Source organism: Podarcis melisellensis (assembly GCF_964234715.1).
Source record: "Podarcis melisellensis genome assembly, chromosome: 2".
NCBI lineage: Eukaryota > Metazoa > Chordata > Lepidosauria > Squamata > Lacertidae > Podarcis > Podarcis melisellensis.
This window is the reverse complement of record NC_138529.1, coordinates 34,279,875-34,296,535: the sequence shown is the minus strand read 5'-3', so window position 1 is coordinate 34,296,535 and position 16,661 is coordinate 34,279,875. Positions and strand designations below refer to the sequence as shown.

Here is a 16,661-nt window from a genome sequence, read left to right as displayed (position 1 = left end):
ACTGGCCACAGAGGACTGAAAAATGAGCAACTTAACATAATCAAGGCTGCTTTGTGGCCCTGTCACAAAAGCAGAAGAAGAATGGACATTTAAACACTATTAACTTTAAATTTTATTATTAAACAAAAAACCAAAGAGTATTTAAAATCCAGCTGCTGTAAACTTAATGGCTGTTTTCATTATTTCAAAATACAGTCGTAATAAACTGCTTCCAAACTAGTATGCATGTATTAACCCTTTGCATTTTGCATTGTTTAAATGGCTTTCAAAACACTGTGGCAACTTCTGCATATCCTAGCGTAATATGTGAAGCAGTTCTAGAACACCAGCGGCATACCTTCTCCCGCTGAACATTAAAAATACTTTTTTGGGGGGGGGTCATCTTAAGGCAATAGCAGGCAGTACAATTTTAAGACAGCATTTCAAAATGGTACTGGAGTGAAGGAAAGTGATAAGCTGGCCCTATTCAGTATAGCACTGATTATGTTCAGTAATAAGTCCTCTCCTAATGCAGACAGAACTAGGAGGCATTTCCTTCCAGCTGCTTCTCTCTCTCCTGGAAATATTTTCTCTGTTCCGTTATGGCCTTCTCCAGCAACTGAAGGTTTATTCCTTCCACACATGTAAACACACGGGCCTTTATCACCATCTCATTACCTGTAAATATAAAAATTAAAGTCATCAGAAATGTGGCAACTTTTTTAAAGAATCTATGTAAGCTCCGTCATGGTCAATAATGCAGTCTTGCAACTGCAGTATGCTGACAAATGCTTAGAATGCAGAATGCCACTGCAACTTTACACCAGCACACGACGATAGGCTGGTGCAAAAATCTAGAAGTGGACTATAAGGTCATATTTAAAACAGGTCCTGCTGAAAACTGAAATTAAGCAGGTCACATTTTCACTGTGCTTTGCTAAATATGACATATGGGAAATAGTTGGCTAGAAATCACTGAAGTGGAAAGAGATGGAGGGTAACTGTATGTCTATTTTATAGGTCATGGGATTCAGAGCAGTCAAGTCCTAGAAGCCATTTCTAATTTCAAATTCAGCTTCACATGTAATATTCCAAACAGTGACTTTTGTCTGTTCAATTCCCACCCCCCATCAACCAATTCAGATTAATTCCAGAGCACCTACTTGTCTGAAAACTGAGTTTGAAGACCCACAAGTACAAAGGCACAGTAGATTTCAGAAAACCTAATAATAAGTCACATGTCTCCTGTATCTCAGTGTGGAACTAAGAAGTGCTTGAATTATGAGTGAGTCATAATTATTACTTGGTACAAGAAGGCTGCCGGTGGGACGGAGAGACCTCCTCCCGCCGCCAGCCTTCGGAGCAGCCTCTCTCCGCCCCACCGCCAACCTTCGGAGGAGGTCCGAGGACAGTGGGGAAGACGCGCTGCACTTCCCCGCTGTCCCGGAGATTTCCCTATGGGCTTTCGTCTTGCGAAGGAAGCCCACAGGGAAATTCGTTTTGCGAAGCGCCTCCAAAACGGAAAACCCTTTCGTCTAGCGGGTTTTCCGTCTTGCGAGGCGTTCGTCTTGCGGGGCACCACTGTACTGGACTGAGGCCGTTTAGGAAAGCTAGCTAGACTGACAACAGTAGTTCCACAGACATACATGGATGGTAGCCCAGATGTTGTTGGACTCCTATCAGTCCCAGCCAACATGGACAATGCTCATAGCTAATGGGAGCTGTAGTCCAATAACATCTGGAGAACCATTGTGAGAACAGGGTGCTGGACTAGATGAGCCATTGGCCTAATCCAGCAGCCTCCTTTTATGTACTTAGGGAGGCCACCACTGCATACGGCTATCAAAACTGGTGGGATTCTTTGACAGATGTAAGCAATCAGTACTGCATGAACACCTCCAAATGCACTTCGAAAAATGCATTGAATTGTGTCCTCAGTGTAGTTGAATATAAGGACATGATTCTTCTTTCCTCCCCACCCAGAGGCTTAAACGTACGTGCACTAGCCCTAGTGCCTCCCACACAATATTCACTACCACTGTAGCATAAATCAACATTTCAAGTCTCATGGTTAGGCAATGCAACTTTTAATAAGGGTACACAAGCAGCTTAAAGTTTCTGTGTTATACAATCAGGTCAAAGGCGTTTTCCATATGCTAAGAGAGTCCAGGAACAATCGTTGCCACCTTTGCATAAAATTACAAGAAGCCAGGCTGCAACAAACAAGTTGGCTTGCAGCAGAGGGTTAGCATGATTAGAAAACAAGTGCTATCCCTGTGACAGTTCCAGAGAATGAAAAGGAAACACCAACAGGAGTGATTAGGTACTAACTTAAATCAGTGCTAATGTCATTTTCCTTTCATGCAAAAGGATTGCATCAGAAGATCAGGGTCCCTATTCCCAAGACTACTTATTTTACCTTCTAGACCAAGGGTGAGGAACCTCCAGCCCATGGGCCAAACATGCAAGGCCATTTCTCTGAAACCACACCTACCTGCCCCACACTTGATGCCATATGTGACTACAGGTGTGGGCCAGGTAGAGAAGCAGCTGCACAAAGCAGGATTGAACTCCCCGCATATTAACTGCTGTGTGAAGAGTTCAATCCTGCTTTGTGCAGGATCTCCTCCCGCCCCTGGTGGGCCAACGTTTGGCAAGTGGCTGGGACAACTCACCCAACATCAATATAATGCCTGATAACTGGCAGGCGGGTGGTCCTGCCCACCTGTCAAAGTTGGCTCACTGGGGTGGAGGAGATAAAGGCTGGTCCACCAGGCCATGATCTAGACTATTCCTGGTTTCACGGATAGAAAAAAATACAAGTGTTCTTACCCTCTTTATGTTCAGTTTCCCCCAGTACAATATACAGAGCCCCAAGCTGGGCTTGGAATGGTTCCACAAACTTGGTACAAACTTGGATACTGTGCTGAACTGAAGTGTGCTGAGCTGTTAAGATGGCTTGGGAGCTGACCACATCATAGGAGTGTAGCCTGAAAAACAAAAAATTGGGGTCTCAAATAATGTTGATAATAATAAATAAAGCATGTGAAATTATGTGCAGAATGATTTTGTTTCAAGTTGGCCGTTGCTGCTTCAGTTTTTTGTACACTATAGATATTTTTAATATATTAAGTAGTACAGAAATTAAATAATCAAATAATGTATTTAAATATAGAGAAATTAGATTTACCTATAACTGCTTCCCAATGCTAAACACATTGGGTAGTGATCAGCTAGGTTTTACTCAGAGACCCATTTAAATCAATGAATATAATTTAGTTGTGCTTATTAATTTCAGTGCGTTGACTCTAAGTAAAACTTCTTTGAACACCATCCAGTTAACTAAAAATAAATAAATGATTTGAAAGTTTTTTTCCGCAGCTAAGCATGTCTAATAATGCTATACTGAATGAGTGCCAGAGCTCAAAATACATACAATATGACATTTAGGATAATTAACTCAATGTTAGCCTAATGTTTCTTTCTTTTAACTCACATATTCATCTCTGTGCCAGAAAAATAAAAATGAATATTTTACATGTGACGTTATGGATTACACAAATAATGAGGCATACGGCGGAACAGTACCTATAGATTACAGTAGAGCCTAGCATGCATGAAGTACACATTTTAATTTTTCCCCTCCCCCTTCCTATAAATTATAATTGTTATTGATACAAAATACCTCTTACTAAGGGTCAACAAAGCAATAAATGTTGCTAGACATAATTTCATATCTGTAATAATTGTAATGATTTTGGCATATACACTTTGACATAACTTTGTTAATCTATTCAGAAATGTTTATTTGAGTGTTTATCGTTGTTTCATTTTAAATTTTATATCATTGTTGCACATCATATCCTCTAATGTAAACAATGCAACCATGTTAAAAAGTTTAGATGAATAAAAACTATGTTACTAAAACAACAACAACAAATACTTTGCAACATCTAATGGTGGTGCAACACATGGATTAATAAACTAACAAGGACACTATGCAACAGATGAGAGTCCAGTCCTAAGTAGGAAGGGGTGAAGAGTGAAGTGGTAGGTGATTCATTTTATTCAAAATCGTTTCTATACCACTTTTCATTTAAAAATAAATCTCAAGGCAGTTTACAACAATAACATGATAACAATAATGATCTGTCACTTCCCAATCCCTGCCAGTTTGTACCATCTAGGGCAGGAGGTGTGGGGAGCAGATGTACCTCTTTTGGGTTGTCTTTTTTAAAGAGCTCCACTCCCTATACCTGCTCCAGTAAATCCAAGGAAGCCAGCATCTCACACATCTAAGTCCCCAAAACTACAGTACTGCATTTTATGGACTACCCCTAGCTCCCACCACCAGTAGAGCTAGCAGTGGCCTGGATTGCAGATGTCTCCCCACAACCACCACACCCCAACACCAGCATAGGCCTTCCTCACCAAGAGAGGGGCACTTTCACACAGTCATAACCCGCTCTATCCTGCTGATCTCAAGGTTGGGCTTAATCGTCACAGATGTAGTAAATGGGAGACAGGAGACAAAACAAGTTTTTTTCACAGATGTGCAGGGTAGGGGGGAAGAAATCAAACTCATGCTTTCTCTTACATGTGGCATTTGGTTATTTATGAATTTGGTTCTTTTATGGAATCTAAAGAAAGGGATCAGAAGGAAAAGAAGAGACAAAAAGAGTAGCAGTAGTAATGTTAGATAGGATGACCAAAAGAAACAGAAATCTTAAGGTCGAAAGGAACTACACTGACCTGCCAAAGGTTCTCAGGGTCTTCCCTTCTGGGATCAATGCAGAGTTGATTTCCCAAAGAAAGTGATATGTCCCAGCATCTGGCAGCATTTTGCGCAACTGTTCTTGAGAACAGACCCTACAGTCAGACAAAAAATGAAAGGAGTATTTAAAAGATTATCTTTCAGCTTCAAGGCTCCAAGGTAATTAGATTCCCCTACTATGCAACAGCAGGTGTTACTTTTTCAGTTGACAGGCTTCTTTAATTATGCTCAAATCGATTCTAATAGACTACTACCTATTTTGCTCGTGATAATAACCTCATTTTAAGTACTTTGCAAGGTTCCCAGCCAGCTTGGCCATTGGAATAGGGAAGATGGGAGTTGTAGTCCAGCATCAACTGAAGGTCCACAGGTTCCACATCTCTGCTGTGGTAGCTATTACTACTTTACAGATCTGATGATAGGATTGGTATCTACCATACCTTTATCTTATAGCATCTCACTCTTCAGACGCCACTGCACAAGAAAGTGTCACATACAGTATTATATTATATACTGTTTAGGGAAGTTTTTAATATTTAATGCTGTATTGTTTTTAACACTCGTTTGGGAGCCGCCCAAAGTGGCTTGTATCACTTGTATCACTTAAATTATTATTATTATTATTATTATTATTATTATTATTATTATTATATCAAATACAGACTATTATTTATTTTTTGAATATCCCACTTTTTTCTCCAAGGAGTTCAAAGTGGCGTACATGGTTCTTTCCCTCCTCATTTAATCCCTATAACAATGCTGGCAGACAGGTTAGGCTGTGAGCTTCTTTGCTGAGTGAGGATTTGAACCCTGGTCTCCCAGGTGCTAATCCAACATTCTAACCATTACACCACATTGTCTCTAAGCAAACTAGGTAGCAGAGTGCCAAAATAAAAAAATATGTAGAAGGAACCAAAGTGCAACCATAGAAAGAGAGGCGAGTCTACCTTTGAGGATGCCATTACAAATGGAAAGCCAGAACAAATAGAGTTTAATAAAAGAAAATGGGTATCTGAAGTAAAAGCAGCAGAATATGCCCACAACAGGGGACTGCATAGGAAGCTCTAGTTACTCCTCCAGCCCCTTCCAAATCAATATGCAAAGTCAATTTTTGATTAAATGTTTACTAGGAAAACAGACCTCTTTTATGTCAAGGCAGGCATTCTATTTGTCTCCATGAAATTTTAACCACACCCATCCCAATAAGTCTAATAAATGAATTTAAATTTAGCCACTTAATGTTTTTGAAGCAAAGAGACAATGGAAATATGGAGAAGGGGGGGGGTCCAGTAACAATATTTTTTTTATTATCCATATGCCAGCGATCTGACTGGGTTGCCTCGGCCACTTTAGGCGGCTTCCAACAAACTATTGAAACACAACAAAAACCCTCAAACATGAAAAACCTCCCTGGTACAGGGCCACCTTCAGATGCCTCCCAAAATTCAGACAGATGTTTATTTCCTTGGTATCTGATGGGAGGGCGTTGCACAGGGCGGGCGCGACGACCGGGAATGTGCCAAGCACCACAGGCGCAAGGCAAACTACATGCAAAGCAGCAATCGAAACCCTCGTTTATATCCTCCCCACGCCCATCTAGAGGCGACCTGTCCAGAATTCCCTCCTATGCCGCAGAGTTTCTGCCGCGCAGCCACGTGAAGCCAGTGTTGCCCTCAGCCACAAATCAGTGGGCAGGCGACGTTAAGCCACCCTTGGTTTCCCCATCGCAGCTAAGGCACCTATTAGTGAGGAGGAGGAGCAGCTACATCCACAACCGCTTCCAAAGCGCAGGGAGTTCCCGCTCTCGCTTCCTTTCCCGCCTCCTTATTGGATACGGAAACCGACCACCGCCGCCCGCGCAGCAGAAACCAGCGTCCGTCTCGCTCCATAAGCCCCGCCTCCTCCTCCTCATTGGATACGGAAACCGACGGCCGCCGACCGCGCAGCAGAAACCAGCGTCCGTCTCGCTCCATAAGCCCCGCCCATCAGAGGGAGGGCTGAAGAGCGAGGCCACGCCTCTCCCAGCGTCACGTGGCCCGGAAGGCCGCTCGCCCGGGGTGGAAATCCGCCTGCGTCACGTGCCGGCCGGGTGGGCGTGGCGGGGTTGCCCCGTCCGGAAGCTTTTGCCGCCAGCCTTTCTTTACCCGCCGCTGCCGCTGCCGCCGCGCTAGTTGCTCTTCTTCTTCCCTCGCCGCCCGCCACCTTCCGTAGTCTGCTGGCGTCAGAGCGCACTGGAGCGCAACCTTCGCCATGGCGGCGGCGGCGACGACGACCATGAACCCGGACCTGCGCAAAGAGCGCGAGGGGGCTTCCTTCGACACGGAGAAGCTCACCAACGTCTTGGACGGAGGCGCGGAGCGGACCCGGCGCCGCAAGGAGATCGGTGAGAGGAGCCGCTTTGGGTGGGTCGGAAGAGCGGCGGCGGCGGCTGCTGCCATTCTGGCCCCGGGAGGTGGGGGGTTTAGTAGGATGGTGGGCGCGCCTCCTTCTCCTCCTTCTCTCTGTGCAGCTACTACCTGGCCGTGGTAATTTGATTCGTTATCAAATGAGGGGTGTCCCCCCCGCCCCGCGATTCCACAAATCCTTCTCTCTTCAGATTGTGCCATTGCAACTTGTCTCATTTGGAACGCGTCTCGGCAAGCTTGAATCCTCTTCGTGCCGTGCCTCTTCAGGCAGAGACCAATTAAAACGATACCGTAGTAATGAATAAATGATACCGTAGTAATTAAGCATTAACTGCACCCTCAGAGATTAAATACCAACCGTTCATTTTCATGCCAAAAAGGAAAAAAAATAATAATAAACGGCGCGGCACCGAGGAGAAATAGACCGTTCTAAGATGTTGTTGTTAAAAAGAAAAGATTTAAAAGGCATTGGAGGGAGAGAAACAAAGTATACACCTGCTGCGGAAATGCTCCTAATGTAGTTGCCCGGTGAGGCTGGTTGCGGAAGGCATTTCCTAAGCGGATGCAGTTGTTAAAAACTAGATTTATATACTGTATGAATAGGTAGCTGTTCTGAACAAGGGTGCTTCCCTCACCTTTGTTTTTAGACGGTTGTCTGTGTGATCTCTGCTGCATGCAGTTTTTCTAAGTGCTTGCATTTAAATAACTATTTTTTAATTTTAAAATAACTTGTCCACTTAATGGGGCATTTTAAATAAAAGGCTGGACGGTGCAAGGTAGCTTCCTATGTTCTGGCCTAAATGTTGCACAACAGAATTCTAACACCCACTCCCATCCCTACCTATGTTCCTGGCTGGGGTGGTGGATAGTGGTGTCTAGGTTTCTCTCCTCTGGTGTCTGCTGATGGAGAGACCCACTACTGGTGAAAGCATGGCTTGCAAAACAAGCCCTGGATTTTCCCATATGGGTGGTAAGGTACCACCAAGGGTAGAGTGTAGAAATTCCCAGAACAAGGTGTTGTGGGGTGCTGGTGTCTTTGGATCCTCAAGGGACTTGATTGCTGGGTCCCTTAGCAACAGTAGGTTGAACCTGTGTAGGAAATAGTTTTTTTCAGCTCCTGCAGGCAAGAGCCAACAGACTTCAGATGCAGCAGCAAATCCACTGCTCCACTTCTCCCAGTGTCCTGATTTGGATTGCTCTGGTAGCCTACTATTGTTACTAACCAGTGAGTTCAGTGAGGTGACATTTCAACCATGGCTCTCCTAGGTTGCAACTCATTCTCCTAGCCATGGTGCTGTAATTGTGAATAGGAAAGCAGGAAGCCATCCCAGATTTATCCAATACATTTGGTTTCGTAAGGAGACTAAGTAGAGGGAGAATGTGGCAGGTGGCACCTGGGAGATACCAGTTGCTACATTCTCCTGAATTCTTGCCCTTTCTAAGGGCATGTAAGGGCACTTCATTTGCTTTCTATGCTTGTTGCATCTTTTGAATTTTGTTAATTAATTATTATACCCCCAGTGGCGTAGCGTGGGTTGTCAGCGCCCGGGGCAAGGCAAGTAATTTGTGCCCCCTAACCCGTGGATTTGCGCCCCCTAACCCCCAGATGTTGTGCCCGGTGCGGCTGGCCCCCCCTGCACCCCCACGCTACGCCACTGTATACCCCCAGTACCATCCTTATAATCTTTAACACAGTTTGGAGTTGTCTTATGGTCTTTTCCATGTTAGGATGTACAAAGATGGCCTGCTGATGGTAGCAATGGTGTTAGGAAGCTGTCCAAACACAACAGATGCATGCCCCACTGTTTTTGCCACTCAAAGCAATTTCTTACCTTCATGTCTTGAAGTTGTCAACAGTTTATCAGTAGTGAAGCCACAACATAGAACCAGCCTTATATCTCCCCCCCCCCAGGAATATGTCTTGATTTAGCACTAAATTTATCTTTTGTCTTCTCTACAGAAGCACTTGTGACAAACGACCCAGACTTCAAGCACAGTGATGTAAATTTCCTCTCCCGCAGCCAGCGCTATGAAGTTGCTATCAGGAAGAGTGCTCTTATGGTGATGAAGCTAAGAGAATATGGAATTGCAGATCCTGATGAGATCTACTGGTTTAAAAGGTACAGAAATTCAGGTCAAGGCACATAAAATAGCAGGTGCTTCTGTAAAGACAAGGGCAGTTGTTCTTCATTCTGTCATGGATTGAAAGGTTAAGGACACTGGAAAGTCATCAGAAGTTGTCAGCTGATTGTAAGGATTATCTGAGTAAAACCTCCTGGAATTGATATGCAACTTCATGCTCATTTTGATAAGGCAACATTTACTAAGGCTATAAAAATAGTCCTTTTTACATTCTAACCATGAATAATGTCAAACTGTAAGCTACTGAAGGTGGGGAGCTACTTGCCAAAGTATCGGTATGAATCTAGACTGCAGATAAAGCTATTAAGTTAGCAGTATAACTGTAAGATACTTTTTATTTCCTTGACCACATCTTCCTCCACTAAGGCCTTTTCATGTTGAAATAGATTGGAAAGGGTTAAGCATTCTTTTAATCTACATTAGATGATTGGGCACTATTGAAGTTCCAAAGATGAAGTTTACAACATGGAAGACTGCCAGCTTGCTGTGAACTTAATCGTGCAGAATGTTACATGACTTTTGAACCCATGAAATTAACTTGGTTTAATCATTGTTAGCTAGATGGTGTTGTTTTTTATTCCTCTTTGAAGATTGCTGAATGCATAGGTCTTGAAGCAGGATTGCAAGTCTTTCCTCTGAAATAGTTTATTCTCGTTGGAACTGTTGATGTCAAATGGGTTGCTCTGGCCCACTCAAACTTCCATTTTAAAAACTCTGGGAAGGATGACCTTGCTATGATGTTGCAATGTGCACTTGCTAGTTCTTTCATACAGCTGGTTACTGTTTCCAAAAGAAACAAATCTCTCTTAAGTAAAGCAGTGTTGGCCAATTATTCTTGCAATTGTGTCGCAAGCCAACTTAAAAGTATTTTATTGTGCCACTCTAGCATAAACATAGCTCCTTTTTGCCTTGGTTGGAATCCCCACCTCCGGTTTTGTGAGACAGGGTACAGTCAGAAATTCAGCACTGGACAGGGAGGCAGGAGTGCAGGTCTGACCTGCTCAGAGCCAGGTCTGTCGACTTCTGTCCAGAAGTTCAGCAACACCTTGCACTGCAGGCTGGCTGCCTCAGAAGTGGCTGCTGACTGGCAGATCAACCAACTATAATTTAAGAAGCAATACAAGTGTCAAAGTGCTGAGATCCTGCAAGATAGAACCACATTTTTTTGTACTGACCTTGCTTCTGGCCCAGTTTGGACCTAGTTTAATTTGCCACATTTGCAGTAAGGAAGATACTTCTCTCTAGACCAGAGTGGTGAGACTCTGCTGTGTTTCTGGCATGCTACAGTTCACTTTCTTGGAGTTAGCGCCTTGTGAAACTTGTAACTCCAGCATGATTTCTGTTAATCCCTCTCCTGTGCTTGCGGCATAATTTATTCTAAAGGGTATGATCTGATCAGATGTGTCAAGTGAAAGAGCTTTCAGTTCTTTTAGCCCTGCTATTCTGCATCAGTTCTATAAGTAGAATGGCGTCTGGAGTTTAGAGATACTAGGAAATCATTAATACAAGTTGCTAAATAAATAAAAAAAACTACATTGCTGTGTGCAATATAGTACCTTCTTACATTGATATGCTATAATCTGAATTCTGTTCTATTGAGTAACATACTAATTTGTACTGCTTTTTAAGCACTCCTGTTTTATGAATCGGGTAGCTAACACCACCCCTTTAAAGTTTAAACCTTAAACTATTGAATGACGCAGCTACTTATATCTGTGGGCAAAAGCTTTTCTCCCCCTGCCCACTGTGCTTATGTCATTGTGACGGGGCAGGTTGAAGTTCAGTACATGGGCAGAAGTCAAGTGGGTGGAGCTTGGTTTCCTTTTTACCAGTTAACAACAGGCTTGGTCCTGTTTGTGGGATAAAGCATAAGGCAGGTAGCCTGCCTGGGATATTGCTATTTGATCTGCTCTCTGACATTGAAACTTCTCGCTCACTCTTTGTTTGAGCACCAGAATTCCCGCATTTTAAGCATTGTAATAAGAGACGAAAAGTAGTATAGAAATCCAAACCCATTATTTTGCCTAGCCACAGAATCTTTTTAGCAGCAGTGGGAACTTAGCACGTCTCTTCTCTCTCCCCTTAAAAAATAAAAAAGCATCAATAATGCCTGAAAATGCATAATCAGTGTTTTGTTTTGTTTGGGGCTCAGGAAATGGATTAGCTGAGCTCACTAGTTAGGCATGTTCATTCTGCTCAGCTCCCTCTCCCAGCCCTTAGTTCATCTCTTCCCTTCCCAGTGCCTAAAAAGGTAAAGGTACCCCTGCCCGTATGGGCCAGTCATGACCGACTCTGGGGTTGCGCGCCCATCTCGCTTAAGAGGCCGGGGGCCAGCGCTGTCCGAGGACACTTCCGGGTCACGTGGCCAGCGTGACGAAGCTGCTCTGGCGAGCCAGCACCAGCGCAGCACACGGAAACGCCGTTTACCTTCCCGCTATAAAGCGGTACCTATTTATCTACTTGCACTTAAGGGTGCTTTCGAACTGCTAGGTGCGCAGGAGCTGGGACCAAACGACGGGAGCTCACCCCGCCACGGGGATTCGAACCGCCAACCATACGATCGGCAAGTCCTAAGCGCTGAGGTTTTACCCACAGCGCCACCCGCGTCCCAGTCCCAGTGCCTATGCATCTTCTATTGTCACAATTTCCTGTGCAGGAACCACCACCAACAACAAAATCAAGTAAGCCGTCTAGTTGATATACTTGAGACTGTACCTAATCTTCCACCCAAATCCTCCCATTCTGTATGACTAGTGCAACCGCATTCAGAATATTATATATACAGTACTTTAGAATGCCACATATAATAAGAATATAGCAAAATGATAGTGGTTGAAATGCCTTTATCAGGAACGGCATTTTGTAGCACAATCCTAACCACGTCTAGTCAGAAGTAAGTCCTACTGAACTTAATTGGCCATACTCCCAGGTACGTGCTACATCCACTTATCTTGTGTATTTTCTTATAAGTACAAAAAAAGAAGTTAAGTCAATATGTCATGTGACAGTGTGAGTAACTCATCTGTTTAGCTTTGGGCCCAGGAGGAATTGTCAGGTGACTAACTGGAAGGGCTTGTATTACATTACGTACTCAACTGAATTATTACTGTGGCAAAGTTAACTGTTTGAAAGGGCAGTGTGGCCAAAGTCATCTGTTGGTCCCACTGTTTCAAGCCAAATGCTGATTCAAAAAGCTGCTGAATTAACTTATCAGCAGGGCAGCGCTTGCACCTTCTCAGTCTAATCTCATAAAATAAATTGCTGGATGCTCATCTTTTGGGGCTTTTTTGTACAGCAGCCAGATTATGCAAGAGAGTAGACTTTGCCTCTTTGCTTCTTTCATCATAAGGCTTTGGTGTAGCTTACTATTTTCCCACAGCTCATTATGTGGGTGGCTGTGAAAATAGTAAAATATTTCTTTTCTCACCCTCTTTTTCTCCCCACCCTACCCTTTGGGGCTTCTAGTGAACTAAGATGTTCATGTTTAAACAGAGTAAACAAGAAAGTAGAACAAAATGACATCTAATGCTGTTATTTCCCCCCTGTTTGCAATCCAAATTATTTTGATAAAAGGAATTCCTGATAGCAGATAGAAAGATGAGAGTTTCCAATCCTTTAACATAATGGCAGCTTTTTCACTTGTCCAGAAAAGGGAATGTCTTCTTCTGTTTCAAGAGTTCTTCACATCCTGCAGAATGCTGAATATGAAATCAAAAGTGCTGTTCAGTGAAGGAGAAACGCATTCAAGTGCCTTCTGCTAGTAACCAAAGTTTAGAGAGCACACAATATCATTTTTCACCCCACTTGTTCCTACAGTAAGAAAAATGTTAGGAGGTGGACATTTTCTAATCAAGTGGACTGAACAACTAGTGTTATCCTCTATGAATTAGATTATCAAACTAACTACTATTTCCCTCCTTGTAATAGATGGCCATTGCTGGTTGCCCAGTTGTGGTGGGCTATAAATGAAAATTTGTATTTGTGATGGGACGATGAGCTGCTTGTGCGTAAAATGCAAGTCCCTCAGAGTTTGATCAGGTTTTCAAACCTCTGCCTGTGACGGAGCCCCTCCAGCATGGCTGCGTCAATCACTAGTAGAATCCGAAAGTGGCTGCTTTCGGAATCGTTTCCAACATAAAAGCTCTTTAACGGAAACACGTCGTCTGGCCTCTCGGCGTGACAGTTTCCGGCGAGGTGTGGGTGTCCCTATAGGAGGTCCTGAGACCTCCCCACTGTTTTCGCTGGAAGCGTCTCTGAGCCATCCCTCCGACTCACTTTCCCTTGGAGTTCTTGCTCGCCCTCTACTGGTTCCCTCTTCCGCTGCTACTCCTCTCTCAACCTCAGTGAGCCTTTGCGCCCCCGGCGCTTTAGATGGCAGTTCCCTGACATCCACCTCCCCTCCAGGGCCCCCTTCACCCCCTCCCGTCTCCTCCCCTACTGGCGGTGAGGAGGTAAAACCCCTGAAAGAACCTCCTTCGTCTTCCGACGTCGCGAACACTTCCCTCCACTTGTTGCTGTTCCTACTCTCTCGGTAATCTTCGTCATCGGAGTCCACTCCCTCTTCCAACTCCGACTCCGCGAACCCTTCCATTTCCTCTTCCTCATCGGTGGTGCCGAAATACTCCCTCCTAAACCTTGCTATCGGCTGAGGTTTCCTCGGGAACCTTTGGTGGAACGTTTCTGTTAAAACCTCGTCATTGACTTCCTCTGCATTCACCCAGGTGTTTTCTGACTCCGGTTCCCCTTCCCACGCCACCAAATACTCCACCTGATTTCCCTTCCACCTGGAATCGAGGATTTCCGCTACATGGTTGCGGCGTTCCCTCTCTTCCAAGGCTGGTCCCCTGACGTACTCCCCTTCACGTCCCCCCCTGTATGGTGACAGTAACGACCTGTGGAACACTGGGTGCAATTTCATGTGGTTGGGTAATCGGAGTTTGAAAGCTACCGGGTTGACCTGCTGAATGACCTCAAAGGGTCCCAATCTTCTGGGCCTCAATTTCTTACAACCCCCTTTGAACGGCAACCCTTGGGTTGACAACCACACTTGATCCCCCACCCTTATGGTTTCACCTTCCCTTCTGTTCTTGTCTGCCTGCTTCTTATATTGTGCCTTAGCCCTTTCTAAGTTGAGCTGGAGCTGATGATGGATCGCTTCCATCTCTTCTACAAAATGTTCAGCCGCTGGGACGCTCCATCTCTCCCCTCCTTCCCCTGGAAATGCCCTGGGGTGACACCCGTAATTAGCCAAAAAGGGACTCATCCCTGTGGACACATTCTCCGCATTATTGTAGGCAAATTCTGCCAACGCCAACTTTTCGACCCAATCGTTCTCTCTGTCATTGACATAACACCTCAGATATTGTTGAAGAATGCCATTTGCTCTTTCCGCCTGCCCGTTGGTTTCAGGGTGCCGGGCAGTTGAAAAATTGACTTCCACGTGCAGCAAGCTCATGAGCTTCCTCCAGAACCTGGAAGTAAATTGTTTGCCGCGATCTGAGATCACCCTCAAGGGAGCCCCGTGCAACCTAAAGATGTGTTCTACAAACAACTTCGCTGTTTCTTCCGCTGTGACTGCATGTGAGCATGCTACAAAGTGGCACATCTTAGTTAACAGGTCTACTACTACCATGATGGCTGTTTTCCCCTTGGACTTTGGCAGATCCGTCATAAAATCTATTGATATCGCTTCCCAAGGCCGTTCTGGTGTGGGTAATGGTTCTAATAACCCTGCCGGCGCCCTTCTTTCCCCTTTGGCTCGCTGACATTGGTCACACCCTCTTACATACTCCCTTACATCTTCCCTCACCTTAGGCCACCAAAATTCCCTGGTAACCAACCACATGGTCTTGTGTTGTCCAAAATGTCCCGCCGTGGGGCTATCATGCAACTGCTTGAGTACTCTCCCCCTCAATTCACCTTCGGGTATATACAGTGCCCCTTTGTAATACAATGCCCCATTTCTTTCCTCAAAACCTCCGGGGCTCTCGCCCTCCCCCCTGAGACCTCTGAGCTTATCCTGGGCATATTCATCATTTTCCGTTTCCTCTACCAGTTCTCGTTGCCCCACCAGCGCCGCCCCACACACCCAGCGGTCCTCAGGGATGACATGTCTCTCTTCGATCACCCCCTCCCCTTCCCAATACTCTGGTTTGCGTGAGAGCGCGTCCGCCCTGACGTTTTCTGGGCCTGGCACATAACAAATTTCAAAGTTGAATTTGGAGAATTCCTGTGCCCATCTCACTTGTCGTTGGTTGAGCACTCGAGCTGTTCTCCAATACTCTAAATTCTTGTGGTCGGTGCACACTTGCACCTTGTGTTGTGCCCCAATTAATAAATGTCTCCACCTCCGGAATGCTTCGTGAATGGCAAGTAGTTCCCTGTCATACACCGTGTAATTCCTCTCGGATTTATTCAGCTTCCGCGAGAAGAAGGCACACGGTCTCCACTCCGACGCACTCCTCCCCGGTTGAAGAAGGACCGCCCCTACCGCCCGGTCGGATGCATCGGTTTCCACTCTCATGGGTTTTCGTAAATCCACATGCAGAAGTTGTTCTTCCGAGGCGAAAGCCCTTTTCAGTTCTTCAAAGGCTCGATCCGCCTCTACCGTCCAAACAAATTTCTTCTTGCTGCTGAGGCAGTCGGTGATGGGCGCCGTCAAGTGGGCAAAGTTCTTGATGAACTTCCGATAAAAGTTCCCAAACCCCAAGAATCTTTGCACGTCCTTCTTGGTCTTCGGTGTCTTCCATTCCAGTACCGCTTGGACCTTGCCTGGATCCATGGCCAATCCCTTGTCTGACAAGCGGTACCCCAGGAATTCCACCTCCTTGGTATGAAACTGGCACTTCTCCAGTTTCACCCACAGCTGGTTGGCTTGCAGCCTGCCCAACACTTCTCGAACGTCCCTCACATGCTGTTCCTCATCTTCCGAATACACCAACACGTCGTCTAAAAAGGCCACACAATTCTTGTAGAGCAAAGGTCCCAGAACGTGGTTTATAAAAGCTTGAAAACACGCGGAGCCCCCTTGTAGACCGAAGGGCATAACGAGGTATTCAAAGGCTCCCAAAGGGGTAAACATGGTGGTCTTCCATTCATCTCCCTTCCTTATGCGTATCAGATTGTACGCCCCCCCGCAGGTCCAGCTTTGTAAAAATCTTTCCCTTCCTTACTCTGGTCAAAATGTCATCAATTCGGGGCATAGGGAAAGCCAGGGGCTCCGACACTGCATTGAGGGCCCTAAAGTCACACACCAGTCTCGGTTTGTCTGTGTTCTTTTTGTCCACAAAAAACACTGGGCTGCCCCCCACCGCTCGGGACTCTCTGATGAAACCTCGCTTCAGGTTTTTGTCAATGAACTC

At 45.1% G+C, this 16,661-nt stretch overlaps 2 protein-coding genes across 7 annotated transcripts in view; one reads left to right on the top strand and one right to left on the bottom strand.

The window, feature by feature from the left end:
• Window positions 1-94: 94 nt before the first annotated feature.
• Window positions 95-6,640, bottom strand: TEN1 (TEN1 subunit of CST complex). Of its 4 annotated transcripts, none has more exons than XM_081898081.1 (4): window positions 6,493-6,640; window positions 4,732-4,848; window positions 2,812-2,969; window positions 95-657 (listed from the first exon to the last, which is right to left on the bottom strand). In XM_081898081.1, exons 2-4 carry the CDS (start codon window positions 4,818-4,820, stop codon window positions 521-523), a joined length of 384 nt encoding a protein of 127 aa, XP_081754207.1. In that variant the 5' UTR covers window positions 4,821-4,848; window positions 6,493-6,640; the 3' UTR covers window positions 95-520. The 4 variants fall into 4 exon arrangements, with proteins under 4 accessions (XP_081754207.1, XP_081754206.1, XP_081754208.1 ...); XM_081898080.1 differs by lacking the exon at window positions 6,493-6,640 and adding an exon at window positions 6,302-6,486; XM_081898082.1 differs by lacking the exon at window positions 6,493-6,640 and adding an exon at window positions 6,166-6,269 and having other exon boundaries at window positions 4,732-4,850.
• Window positions 6,641-6,853: 213 nt separating this feature from the next.
• Window positions 6,854-16,661, top strand: part of ACOX1 (acyl-CoA oxidase 1) — a 33,545-nt gene continuing 23,737 nt past the window's right edge. For 2 of the 3 annotated variants that reach the window (XM_081899691.1, XM_081899692.1), the window contains exons 1-2: window positions 6,854-7,136; window positions 9,119-9,278. In XM_081899691.1, coding sequence (XP_081755817.1) covers window positions 7,004-7,136; window positions 9,119-9,278 — 293 coding nt within the window. In that variant the 5' untranslated portion in view covers window positions 6,854-7,003. Of the gene's footprint in view, window positions 7,137-9,118; window positions 9,279-16,661 lie in introns of those variants that run through there. The other variant, XM_081899693.1, reaches the window with a different exon arrangement.